We start from the raw sequence: 15,061 nt of genomic DNA, 5'->3' as shown, positions 1-15,061 counted from the left end.
ATTGCCTTTAAATTTATTTTTCTATTTTTGAACTTACAGTAATTGAAAAATTTATTGTATTATACCATCAACCATTTTTTTTACACTTGTCTTCCGAATTATCTTAATGCACATTGGTGAAAAATTGTTTTATGGATAATGCAATACTTTCTAACTATTACATCAACAGATGTATAAGATGTGTGGGTATTGCATTAGCCATTTTTCTTGTGTGTGTGTTTTGTGTTTTTTTGTATTTTTTTGCTATAAATAGAAGTTCTTACTGAGAGTCAGTGTAAAAGTCTATCTGCTACTACATGTGTGTGATGCTGTCATGGCCAATGTTAGCAACTTAACAGCAAAGAAAAAAAAGCAGGTAGATTTCTAGGTGAAGAGATACAAAGACCCTGACTATTTAGAGCTGCGGATGGGAAGTGGTGTGAAGAAAGCTTGCAGAATCATCGATTGTCATTAACATATTTCAAAAGACTGGCCCCTAAAATTTCGTGTCACAGCACACAACATCTAGCCTTGCGCCTCTGTTCAACCCAGCAAGATAGCCAAAAAGCAACTACTCTCCACCAACAAGACCAAGAAAATGAGGTTCAACTGGACCAAAGATCATGCTTACTGGACTGACAAGTATAAAACAAAGTGATATTCTCAGATGAATCAAGTTTAGCCTGCACGAGTCTGATAGGAACTACTTTGTGCGACGTCGACGTGGAGAAGAGTTTCATGCAGGGTGTTTAAATGCAGTTGTGAAGCACCCAAAACATGATATGGGATTATTTCTGGCCAAGGTGTAAAAAGTACTGTCAGTGCAAACAAGATAATCGAGGTGCTCCAGTTCTGGTTAAAGCCAACAATTTGAAATTACTTTGTTGGAGCTGACAAGTGCACCTTCCAGGATGTTTCTGCTCCATGCCACAGGGCTAAAAAGGTTGGACTCTATGTAGAAGACGTAAAATAAAGAGAAAATTTTATTATTAATGTATTAAAAAGACATCTTAATTTTTATCGTATTACTTTAGATGAAGGACTATCTTCAAAAGGACTGAAACAAGATATATGATGACCAAACAATAGCCCAGATCTCAAACTTATCGTAAACCGCCGGAAGATTTCTTTGGTTGTTTTGGAATTTCGCGCAAAGGTACACGAGGGCTATTTGTGCTGGCCGTTCCTAATTTTGCAGTGTAATACTAGAGGGAAGGTAACTAGTCATCATCACCCACCACCAACTCTTAGGCTTCTCTTTTACCAACGAATAGTGGGATTGACCGTGACATTATAACGCCCTCACGGCTGAAAAGGCGAGCGTATTTGATGTGAAGGGGATTAGAACCCTCAGATTACGAGCCAAGCACCCTAACCACCTGGCCATGCTAGACCATGCTGGAAGGTAAAAAGTAACAAAGTGCAAGAGAAAAAACCGAGAATCACTTCGGAACTGCAGTTAGTCCTAATCCTCGTGTGACATCTTGAACTCGCATTCAGTTTTAGTGCACTCTATGCCACGGTGATATGAAACAGTTATCAAAGACAGAGAACACAACCAGATATTAAAACCAAAAACATCTCTGATAACCTTTTGTTAATTACATTAGTTGCATTATCTGGGTTTTCTTACTCAGAGAACATTTTCTTATTTGTCAAGTATTTATTGATCATCTACTTTGGTGTATTTGTCACAGTTTGTTTGTTAATAAAGACATGTGTTAAAAGTCTATCTGCTACTACATGTGTAGTATGCCTGGATGACTCAAATATGAATGAGTTTACAAGCGTAACTGTTTCACACCAGTCATGACACTTCCATAATTTAAAATCTCGTGAAAACCTAAGAAACCAATTAAAGTGTGAACATTAATTGGGTAATGCAATAACTTTTCACTGCTTTAAAGGTTCTGAAAATCAGACAGCAAATCTGATTTTTATCTTAATTAAAAGCATTTCAATGGCTATAAAGCTTCAGTCAATGCTTTTTGTTCTCATTAAAAGTTGAATTAATCAAATTTTTTGTTCCCATTTGGAGTTAAATTTATCGATATTTTTTTCTCCTGAGGAGTTAAATTAAAATCTTTTAAACTAGCATGAACTGCAATCAGTTGAGAAGTTTTATATTGGTACTAATTTGGTATCCTATACTTTTTTTTCTAAGAGCCAAGAACTCTTCAATGTATCAACATTGAAAGACAATAATCTACTTATTATGAAGTTATCTGCTACTACAGAGACAAGTCTACAGATTTACAAGTGTTTAATGTTTTTATTCAATACAATGGTACTCTACGGGGTATTTGTGAAAAATCTATAGTTTCAAAGGAATAAAAGATCAGGTTGTTGACTAAACTTTAGTAGGGTACAATTGAATGAGAAAAGTATGTTTATACCATCACCTTAACCTGAAATCCAAGTTTGCTATCCACTGGGGTTATTTATTTAGTTGGTTCTATTAAACCATTCCATAAACTTCCCTTTTGTAATGGTGTTCATACTTTAAATACAGTAGCAAATCAAATGAGATTCTCTTCGCCTTCCTCTCTCACTCTCACTACAGAATCGTGTGCACTTTCTCTCCATATGTACGTCTTTGTATTTGTCTAGAGACACTAATATCTTTATATCTCCAAGTGACAGTATCACACTTTTACTTGATAACAGTTTATGTTTGCATGTTAGAGTCACATGGCATGACTGATACTTTTACCAACAAAGTTTTTTTTTTTCGTGTGTGTGTTCCAAAATTTCTCGTAAACTTACACAAAGGGCTAGTTGCACAAAAACAATCTTTATCATGAAATGATGGATTATAAAGAAGGCAGATACTGAGCAGTACCATTCCGGAACTCTTAGACTATTTTTGTTTGGCTGCATAGTGAAATTTGATAGTAATTCACATAGCTCATCTACAGTCTAAAACGTGAAGTCTGTTTTATGGCAACGATACGAAAACATTGAATCATCGAATTCAAAGCTCGATCGTGGTAAACATTAAGTCGTGACCTTGTTTACTTTGAAAGATACAAACCTGTTAAAAGTCACTTCAGTATTTAGTATCAGTGGTAAACAAACGCACATGTTGAGCTTTTATAATCAAAATGGTTACTAAGTATCAGAAAATGTGAATACATTTCTAAGTAAATTAAAAGTTAACCTATGTTTACCCTCCTGTTTCTTTATATTCTATAAAACACTGGGGTCCCTCAGTGGGACAGCAGTAAGTCTGCGGAATTACAACGCTAAAATCAGGGGTTCAATTCCCCTCGGTGAACGCAGCAGATAGCTCGATGTGGCTTTGCTATAAGAAAACACACACACAAGCCGATTGATTTTTTTTTACAAAATCGCTTGGATGGGATTATGAAACAGTTGGTATGCGTTGCAATAAAATCATAACAATAAATATATAATGAAATACTGCTTCAAATGTGAATTACTGAAACAACTACTTTAAGTAATCCAATAAAAACATCTAAGAATAATATCTGGAGTAATTTTATAAATGTTAAAATATGTCAAGTTGAATATAGTATTGATCACAAGAGTCACAATACTCCATTATGCTGGTTAACCTTTCTAGGAGCTGCCATTTGACGTCAGAAGTTTTATATTAGTATTTGCGAACCGTGCTAAATAAATGGGAAGATAAACAAAACAGTTTTATCAAGAGAACGTAGCATTATTCATAGAGAAACTGGTATTTCGTTACAGAACTGTCATAAGCGCCATCAATAAAGAGACAGAGGCAGTGATGGGAAAAATGTAAACAATATCAGACAAAAGGCTATAGATGTAAATCTGAGCTCTACGTGTTTAGAAATTCTAAAAAACACTAATCAGTAACCACAATAAACATCATGTGGACAGGAATGCGAAAATACTTTTGAAAAATGTTTTAAAAATCTTTGTCATCTACAACAAAAACATGCTATTACGTTATATGTGTTAAGTTTTATACTGTTACATTTCTATTGAAACTATGAACCAAATAAATCATAATACTTAGAAAGAGTTTGAAAATAGTCACTCTTTCTTTTGAAGAAATGACAGATTGAAAACTTGAGCCTCTTGTAGGAACAAGAGACGATAGAATCGAAAACTTTGTGTATATTGCTAAAAGGTACAGAGCAAGTTCATGTCTAAACGCTTCTAAAATTTGTAAACCTGGTGTAACTTAATTAAACGTGCAAGGCTGAGTGCGAGAGTTTATAGCTCACGTTTGACACTTTGGGGCATGTGTGCGTTATAAGAGTATTGACTAATCCCCATAATTCTACTAGAATAAATCAAAAGTTGATGTTGGATGTTATTCATTATATACATTTTCTGTAGTCTATCAACTCAAAAATCAGGGATGAATGCCGCAGTTAGACTTTAAATAGCCTTGCGCAAATATTCGAAACAGATGAAAGTTTGTTGAAAGAGGCTACAGTTTCAGCTATCCATATGTCTTGTAGACGTAACAGGCTATAGTTTCAATAATCCATAGGGCCTCTAAACATGACAGACTATAGGCTCAATTATCCTCATATAGTAGACGTGACAGATTATAATTTCATCTGTTCATAAGACCAGTAAAAGTGACAGAGTATAGTTTAATTTACCCATGTGGCAAGTAGGCATAACAAAATATAATTTAAGCTCTCCATATGGCCAATAGACATGACAGCCTAGAGGTTTAGCTCTCCATATGATCGGTAAGCGTGAAAGATTATAGTTTCGGCTGTCCATATGACTAGTAGACATGACAGAGTATGGTTTCAGTTGTTTCTATGGTAAGTAAATATGATCCACACTAAAGCAATATCTTTTTCTATTATATCATTGTACATTGGTTATTTTTTCAGAAAACTTTACAAATATACGAATCTTTTCCTTTCACTGAATTGCAAATTGTTTGCTTAAATACTTGACAGTGACATTGTGGTTGCGAGTTCATACTTATATCTTAGGTATGAAGAGCTGTACACTTTTTGTTAAATAGTGAGTACACGTTTTCAAAACATTCACTAAATTATCTTACTGGCAAGAAAATAATAAACTACATGATTATATCTCGATCGTAGTGACATATGCAACAAAAATAATGTTTAGGGTGTTTGTGTATGATGCTCATTATGTCTCTGAAGAGACAAACTGTTTTGCCATTGTTTTTCCTTCTTCTAACATTTTTTTTTTCTCTAATTAAGCGTCATTCATTCATTTCTCGTTTGAGCGGTTTGGTGCAAAGGTCTCTTACATTTACATACAAAATTGTAAGATATGCCCATTTTTGGTCATTTTAGGATCTAAAAGGTTAAACAAACTCATTATTTTAGGAGTTTTAGTCAAATACTTTGCCTTGTTTCGATAAAAAGGTATACTTTGAAAGCCCAAAACAGAAATATATAAAAAGACACTTCCTTCTCACCAAACATGCTCGCCCTTTCAGCTGTGGGGGCGTTATATAGTGCTGTCAATCCCACTATTTGTTGGTAAAAGAGTAGCCCAAGAGTTGTAGGTGGGTGGTGATGACTAGCTGCCTTCCCTGTAGTCTTACACTGCTAAATTAGGAGCGGCTAGCGTAGACAGCCCTGATGTAGCTTTGCGTGAAATTCAAAACAAACCAAACCAATATATAGACAATTTTGAAATTTTTTTTATTTTGCTTAATTTTCGGCGAGGATAATATAATTTAGGGTTTTTGTGAACTACTCATGTGTATGTCAACCAACTTACATGGGATTTGGCACAGGGATACCTTCTTGTTGGTGTCAAGCAATGATATAGACAGTTTTCGACTTTTCTGGTGTCAAAAATTGACCATGTTGGGATTGCTTAGTGGAAACATATTTGCATACGCATGCAAATGTTAGCATTTTTTTATGTTTTAAGAATACATTCAAAAATGACATTGAATTGATTATTTAATGTTTAGTAGTCATTATTACATATATATGTTTTAAGAAACTAAAACAGGGAGGAGAAGAGAAACAAAGTATGGGCATAAAATTAGTCATAATCAATTATATAAGATTATTTGAAAATGGTTGTATTAGTTTAATAAAACTATAGCAAGATTTAGACTATGTTTTTAATGCAAATATTTTGATACTATTTGAAAATGAATTTGGTGTTTTAATATAATTTATTCACCACAAATGGACATGGTCTAGTGTCTGAGCGTTCAACTCACAAACGGAGTTGCAAAACATTTCTGTCTTATATGATCTCCACCTGTGACGATCACCATGGACTAAATATTTTTGTAAACCAATTTACAACGCTAAAATTTGGGGTTCGATTCCCCTCGGTGGACACAGTAAATAGCCCTATGTGGCTTTGCTATAAGAGAAAAACACACACAAATTACAAAAATATTGGCTGACTCCAAGATAGTTGAGATTAAGGTCGTGACGAAAATTACGAAAAATATCACAAATGATCATTTTTCCTTCAGGTTCTTGAAGATCGCTAATGTTATTATTTAATTCCTGTAAATTATTCATATTTTATTTTCTTATCTCCTACTTCTTACTCATAACATACAACTAATTAAAATAAAGATAATGAGGTCTATTCTATTAATTCAGTACATATCACCAGTTTGTCCGATTTCAACCATTTCATCTTCTCTTATCAATGATTTATTACAAAAAAAAATGAAATAACCGGAGCTCAGTTTAAAAGCATGCCCGCATGAGGTGTTTTTTTCTTTGCTTCGAAAGTAATCGTAACGTTCATTGATTTTTATTAAACAAAAGCTCCAATGTTATTCAGTATTCTGAATCTCTTGAGGTAAAAATAACAATGTGTACACTACATTCAAGAGAACAGAAGTAAGAACTATTGAAAAAACGGACAAGCACATTTGTATTTGAATTTAAATTATCAATGCTTTCGTCGGTTTCACTACATAAATTTGTGATAAAATATACAAAATAAAAAACTATGAAATTAAATGTCTGTATCGTTTTCTATTATTCTTTGCCACTTAAACTTCATCTCTTCTAAATGAACACATTTTACAAGAATATGAAACTTTTTTATATGCATTTGCTATTTCTCTGTGTTGTGTCAAAAGTGCTTAAATCTATACAATGGATTTAAAATATAACTTATCTCTTTCGTTGCTTTATTTTACATTTCCACATATCACATTCTTTAATTTAGGCTGATGTCAGATACATAAATGGGTATTTAGTGTTAACTAGAACACATAAACAAGGATTTAGTAAATTATATTAATGCGATTTCGAATACACACAACATCGTTACAGTCCATGTCGCCACATGTGGTCATTCTCCACCTGACGAGTGTGCATCTATTCAATATCCCTACAGTGTATATTTCATTATAAAAGCTTTCACTATAAAGTTGTCACGTCTAAAGCAATCACTCCTCCCTGCGTACCTCCCGTTATCCATCTAGTGAACAATGACTAGGGTTTTCAAGCGTTCGTTTCAACAGTCCGAACGAACAGAAATCCATCGGGACTAGAACCTGTGGCATGACTACTATTGTTTCGCATGGAATAGTTTTGATAACAGTTTGATCTGCAGCTGCTTGAAGTATGCGATTGTTAAAAGAATATGCCATAAAAATATATGAGTACAGGCGACTCATGTGGCTTTTCCAAGCTGAGACACTTTTTTATTATTCTGTTTATTGTTGCCTGAGACACATGGATGGCTCATAGATTCTCACAAATTAAAGATGTTACACTTTGCTTACCACAACTAGAATAGAGCTCTGCAGATCTCTTTCTGCCTAATTGTGGTATTCAGTCTTTGTTTTCCGATATCATTATCTACTATACCCTCTTGGAAATTTTGCATCCCCGATCTGAACACATCTTTATGATCTGAGAGTATAAATATCATACGTCGAAAAGAATTGTTACATGTCCCTTTAAAATCCGGCCAGATTTTAATGACATTACACTATCTAAGTAATGCCAAAAAATGTCAAAATGTAGTTCTGATACATTTTTTAACCATGGAAATCTATAAAAAAGGGAATCGCAAACATTGTATAAATATTCACTTTTAGCTACCCAATAGTCTTAAGACCCAAATCAATATGTTTAAAAGATAACATTTATATGTTTGAACTGGTTTTATCTACCAGTTCTCATAAATGCATTTAGAGTTTAAATTATGTTTTTTCATAGAATTATTAATACTAAAGAGAATATTTTATTGTGAGATCTCAAAGTACAAATGCATGAAAAATAAAACAAGTAGAATAATAAACGTATACATTGATAATGTTGCCAATCGATATGTCCCCCGCTAGTACAGCGGTAAGTCTACGGATTTACAAAATCAGGGCGTTCGATTCCCCTCGGTGGACTCGGTAGATAGCCCGATGTGGCTTTGCTGTAAGAAAAACACACAAACGCCAGTCGATATAAGATTGACAGTTATATCAGAGTGTTCAAGATAAATGCAATTCATTGAAATTGTCGGAAATTCTGCAGATGTTTTTGTTCACAAACTAAATTACTTTCAAGATAAATACCCTTGGCTCACTAGTTAGCTCTGAGTTTTAATTAGAAGAGTCATCGAATTCCGCGGCTTTCAATCCTTCGGAGTTACTGTGGTGACACTATTTCAACCGAAACCTTTAACATTCAACCAATGTTTGTCATATTTCTTCTTCCCGTTTATATACTGGTTAGTTAAATGTTAGTGTTCTAATTAATTCTGCTAACCTCTTCATATTTTAACAAAATGTAACATTAGGATGTATCTAAAAGCGGAAAGTTGGCATCATTTACAAATCTTCGTAAGAAATTTAACTGATTCAGTGGTTGATAAAGATTTAATTTAACGAAGTGATTTCTTATCCCTCCCAAAATTAATTAATGCTGTATAAAAAACGTACGATGTTGTACAGATAACGTTTATTGTGTAAAATTACGGCACAATGCTTTAAACACATGTGTTTTAAATCCGTTGGTTAAATTTACGTATCATGAACACAAAAAGTAAACACAGCAGTTTTTCTAAAAATAATAAAAAAGTTATAAAAAGAAAAGAAAACCGTTAAGTCGAGGATCTTGTGGGCGAATATTTAGCTTTAAATTGTACAAATACAAACTAACGAAAGACTTGTAAGTTAATTATCCATTTTATTCTATTCGCAATTTAGCGGTTATAAAAAAATGTTGTACATATCTCTTTAATAAACAATATCGAATTCAATAGGTTATGCGCTATAATACATAACGCTGTACAACAATTTTTTGAAAAGTTTTTGGTGATTGTGATAGGTACTTGGTGGGTATGCACAAACATAGTTTTGGTTTGGCTTCATCACGTAGGAACTCTGAGAAATAGACAGTTAACTGTTTACCAGCATAAAAACGTATTTAATTGCGTTTATGTTTCTAATACGCTATTAAGTTCAACATAATTAAAAGTGTCCAACAGTAGTCAGCAAGCATTGATGGATTCCAGTTGCCCGGATATCGTTTTTCCATTGTAGCAGTGTCCTGGCGGAACCTTTCACCGTGTTTGTCACTGACAGCACCGAGATTTGCAGGGAAGAAGTCCAAGTGTGAGTGGAGGAACTGAAACTTGAGTGACATGTTGCACTTCATTGTTTTGTATACTTTGAGAAGTTTGTCTACCAGCTAAATGTAATGTGGGGCTCTGTAATTGCCAAGAAAATTGTCAACAACGTCTTTGAAGGCTTTCCAGGCAATCTTTTCCGGCCCAACTAACAGATCTTCGAACTACTTGTCACTCATAACATGTCTGATCTGAAGGCCAACAAAAATGCCCTCTTTGATCTTGGCCTCAGTTATTCTCGGGAACATCTGTCTTAAATAACAAAAACCTTCGCCTTTGTTGTTCATTGCTTTCACGAAATTCTTCGTAAGTCCCAATTTTATGTGAAAAGGAGGCAAAAAAATCTTTGCAGAGTCAACAAGCGGTTCATGCGCCACATTTTTCTGTCCTGGAACTAACTTTTTACGGAGTTGCCAGCTATTTCTAGAATAATGTGACTCTTTGGCGCGACTGTCCCATTCACAGATGAAACAACAGTACTTTGTATAGCCGAGCTGCAGTCCCAGTAACAGAGCAACGACTTTCAGATCTCCACAGATATTCCAGTTGTACTTGCTGTACTGGATGTGTTTCAGCAACATTTCCATGTTCTCGTACGTTTGTTTCATGTGTGCTGCATAGGTATTGAAGGGTGAACGTTGTCATTGTGTAACAGAACAGCTTTGAGGCTTAACATTGATGAATCAATAAAGAGATGCCACTCTTGCGGATCATGGTCACAACCCAAAGCAGAGAATAATTTTTCGATGTCAACACAGAAACAGAGACTGTCAACTTATGCAAAGAGTTTGGTTATATCATTTTGGCGGCTTCAAAAAACAGAAATTATCCTACCTGGTGACAGCAAACACCATTCCTGCAGTCTCGACTGGATTATGAGATGTGGATCGCCTGAGGAGCGCGGTTCAAAATCCGGATCAATGTCACTGCCAGTTCCCTGCATTGCAGTTTCTTCATCTGGTTCGTCTAAGGTCCATTCCTCTGGTGGTTTCGGAATTGGAAGACTGTCGTCATGTGGCACGGATCTCAATCCTGAAGGCAGATTAAATAGGCTATTCAATTGATTTCTTGTTTTTGGCAAAGAAACTAGACACATTAGTCAAACAGAAGTAACAGTCCGTCACATGGTCTTTCTGTTCTCGCCATATCATCGGGACAGCAAACAGCATTGTCTTTCGAGTGCCTTTGAGCCAAGCTCTCAAACAGGCAGCACATGTCGCACAACAAATGTGAGGCGTCCATTCCTGGTCTTGATCACCAATTTTACAGCCGAAGTGCAGATGATATGTTTTCTTCACAAGAGCAGTCATTAAGTGTCTCTGATGAACAAGCGTATACTCGCCACAAATATAGCAGAATGTATCGCGGCTGTTACAACATTGACGAGACATATTGACCAACACCAATCGTCCTGTAAAACGTCGATAACATCTAACTTACTTGTTACAGTGCTACTGAGGCAATGCTATATTCTGAAACAATACGTACACACTATAAGGTCTATATTAATCCAATGAGCAGCATCTGTGGAGTCAAGCTGGCTCCGACCTGCCCAGGCATGCCCGGGCTGCATACTTCCACAGAACAGCTTCCACTTTGGCCTGATTTCATGCCTGGACATGCCCAGACTGCACAAAACATTGTTCATAGGTCTCTTACAGAAACGAAATTTTTTGGACAAAAATATAAGAAAAAAACATGACAAAACTGAAGATTTCGATTAAACGGTAGGTGATGGGCAAATTTGGATATGGTTTTTGTAATCAGCAGCCAAAAATCTATAAGGAACACCAAACAGTGTTCAAGAAGCAAAAACTTTATTGTGCAGTATGATATGCTAAGCTTCTGATTTTGACATCAAAAGTAAGATTAAGCTCAAAATGGAAGCCTTTTTTTTGATTTTTAGTACCTTTCGTTCTTATTTAGAATATAATGAATCAACTTTAAACAAATTTAATTTATTTGTATGTTGAAAATGATGGGTTAAATTCCAAAACAACTACGACTTCTCTAAAGTGCAGTTAGAAAAGTGTTAATTTTGACACAATCTCACCTTTAGAATTTCATTAGCTGTTTACAGCTGAAATCAGTCTGGAATAATAAGCAACTTGTACCTGTGTTATACTTATGGATTACTGGGCTTCCCACAAAACTTAAAGTTCTTTTCTGTAGTGATTTATCATTGTCTGTTAGTGAATATACATAAATTATACCAAGAACATATTTCGGTGACTTCGTAACAAACATATTAATATGTGCTTAAGACAGTGTAACATTACTTATTTCAGTTTTAATCCGAACCTACATGGAACTTTGTTTTTGTGATATATTTCAAAATATGTTGTTAAGTTATATGAAATTTTAAATTATTAATTAATGAAGTTTAAAGAAAATAGGAGAAATATATTTTCATTATTAATATTGTTTTCACATTAATTTTAATACATATACGTGTACATCGTTAAATCGATGTAAACGAAAAGTAACTGAAAAAAAAAATCAGCACTTCGTTTAACAGCAACTCCTAAAATATTTATTCTGTTAATTGGAGCTTATACATTTTGAACGAGTTTTTAAATCATCACCTTCTAGTCGAACTTGATTTAGCGGTAATTCTGACTTGTCTTAGCGTGCGTCATTCTTCAGTAAGTATTGTTATATTATATACAAATACGTGTGGACATTTTCGTAGGCAAACATCTTAATCATTACGACAAATACCTTTCAGCGTGAAGAAATAATTACTTTCTAAAGCTTTTAATGTCCATATTTCTAGTATGATCACATGTTTTCATAGCATCACTTTTTATTTCAGGAAAGTGCCATGTGGCTAAATCAGCAACATTCCCAAGCACAGGATGACGTATTATTGGAAAAGTAAGTTATGAAACGTTTAGTGTTACGTAGCCAAGTTATTCTAAATGCTAACGAAATTTTGAATTTAGTTTAAAATTCATGCACGCACGCACATAAACTATCTTATTTACAAGTCCAAAACCAAGCGGTGTATAATCGAAATAGATGAATTTTGAGCTATGAGATTAAAAAACCATTTTTATGACGGTGTTTAAACCTTTAAAGTTTCAGAATGTTCTCACTTCAATAGTAAAATATGAGCAACTATATATTTTATTATTTTTATCACTGCTTTTAAGCTCCTCTGATAAGTTTTGTTCATAAAGATAATTTTAAGAGCTATCAAGTAGAATAAATTTTTGATACGTCTAACTTTCATAAAAGGAATATAACAAGTTCAAAGTATGATTCATGATATCTCTAAGGTAAAAAGGAAGAGAAACCACTAGAAACAAGCAGACCAAACCAGTTATAATGATAATATTTCTTATAACAGCCATAAGGATGTAGTTACACTTGTCATCGTCATGTGTTTACTTAGTTTTAATTACCTTTACATCCTTCGAAATTTGTTTTTGCTGTTTCCTTGTCTTATTTCATTTTAATTTCAGCAATGAAATAATGAAGAAAGAATTTACTTTGATTCAGTTAAACAATTTGATTTAACCTCTTTTTATCAACGAATAAAATACTGTACTTTAATTATGCTTTTACCTCTTCCCCGGAAATATTGTTCTGCTGTTAATATCTATCCTATATCTTCTCAGAACAATCAATTTTTTTTTTCATGCAATTATTCAATTATTGTTCAAAGAGTAAAAAACAAGTGAATCAACACTACTAAAGTAGTCTATGAAAATACAGTAAAATAAAAGCACAATAAGAGGATACATAATCGGAGACAAACGAACCGTATAGAAAATTCATAATAAAACTTTAAAATAGTTTTATTAGACACTGTGCATAAATATATTGTACAAAGCAATTAAAGTTTATTTAGAATTTTGAAAATTGTAATATATAACAATGGCCCCTAGTAGAACAGCGGTATCTGCGGACTTACAATACTAGAATCTGGTTTCGATACCATTGTGTTGTTTTGTGCTTAACTTGAAAAACAAACAAACAATATATAACAAAGCAACAACACTATTCTAAAATAATGTTCGTAATTCTCCTCAGTTGATTGTTAAGAAATCGGACATCTGATAACAAGTCATGCAATCTAAAATGCAAATAACTGGTCATTCAGTCTACTACAAAAATACATATATCTATATAATTGTCTGAAAGTGTCTACGCGCATTTGTCATTTAACCCTGTGGATCGTTATAAGAAGTTCTGTTCATGTAGAAGTGAGACGTATTTATCTGTAATTAGGAGTTGTAAAAAAATATAAAACACATTGTAATTCTAATTCTAATTTTTTTTAGATTTTTATCTGACAACTATTGTTTTTATTTCACAACGGTTCGCATTTGAAATTTTTATGTATAGTCACAGGTTTTACAACTCCTTCTTTTTTTTCAATAATCGATAAGAGATACTTATGACAGATCAGTTAAGGTTCCAAAACAAAACTTAATTTGTAATACTTTTGTGGTAATTATTGTTTATTAAAAGAAATTCAAATATGAAAAAAGTGCCTAAAACTCAACATAATTTCACAAAGATTAATCTGATACGTGGAGCGCATGCGCTGTAACATCGTAGTTACTGAGAGAAGAGGTATTAGCATTGCAGTGTACTTACTCTACAACTATAAATCATGTAATTAGTCTTAACGGCAAAGGACTGTTTATAGTTGAAAACGTTAAGAGAGAGAGTCTTTAAAAAGTTTTCTAACTGGTGACGTATTCAAAAGTAGTCTTTGACTTTTAAATATTCATTTTACAGAAATATTTCAAACGACACGAATTTTATCCCTGCCGCCATTAAGTGAAGCGAATGGAATTAAACAGCAACAAAATCAAACAGTATGTTTCTTGTATTACAATCTAAATCTGTTCAAACAAACTAATGTTCTTGTTATTTCAAGACAAAAGTTGTGTACGAAACAAAATAACTAGATATGACTTGTGTGTTCATGTATTCCTCTTCATTGATGTTTGTTTCCTCAAATAAGATAATTAAAATAAATTTAATGAGTATGTCAGTAACTAATCCTTAATAAAAACAACACAGATTTTTACAATTAAATGATGTAAACTCTACAAAAGGAAGAACATCAGAAAGGCATTTCAGAGAAAATGTGTATATGAACACTGGCTTCGTTTTTTTTGGTTTGTGCAAATGTTGCTGTGAATTTAAAGCTTTACTTTGGTGTAGCGATATTTTCGTGGTTTCCTAATCATATGTTCTGCTTTTAGTAGCTATAATTAACCTTGACATTCGTAGATGGCTCTAACTACATATCAGATATTATTTATATCTTATATATATATTATATCACATATTATTTAGGCAATTATAGCCAAGATTCCCATTTTTATTTGCCTATTTAAATCGTGCTCACTGATAACTTCTATATTAATAATAATAATAATTTGTGGTTCTTAATGAGCTAAGATCTAGGTGTTACATAAAAATTGTATTAAACAATTAAAATTAAACTTATCTAAAAATGGATAAAAATCTAGTACGTAAACACATAAACTATTTT

General features: G+C 33.4%; 1 protein-coding gene across 3 annotated transcripts in view; it reads left to right on the top strand.

Moving 5' to 3' along the window:
* LOC143238084 (uncharacterized) overlaps positions 1 to 15,061 on the top strand; it is a 178,178-nt gene that overhangs the window by 138,220 nt on the left and 24,897 nt on the right. For all 3 annotated transcript variants that reach the window (XM_076478020.1, XM_076478018.1, XM_076478019.1), the window contains one exon: positions 12,359 to 12,420. In XM_076478020.1, coding sequence (XP_076334135.1) covers positions 12,368 to 12,420 — 53 coding nt within the window. In that variant the 5' untranslated portion in view covers positions 12,359 to 12,367. The remainder of the gene's footprint in view (positions 1 to 12,358; positions 12,421 to 15,061) is intronic.

This window comes from Tachypleus tridentatus, chromosome 13, assembly GCF_004210375.1.
Source record: "Tachypleus tridentatus isolate NWPU-2018 chromosome 13, ASM421037v1, whole genome shotgun sequence".
Classification (NCBI taxonomy): Eukaryota; Metazoa; Arthropoda; class Merostomata; order Xiphosura; family Limulidae; genus Tachypleus; species Tachypleus tridentatus.
Note: the sequence above shows the minus strand (reverse complement) of the source record. Positions and strands in the feature narration are given on the sequence as shown.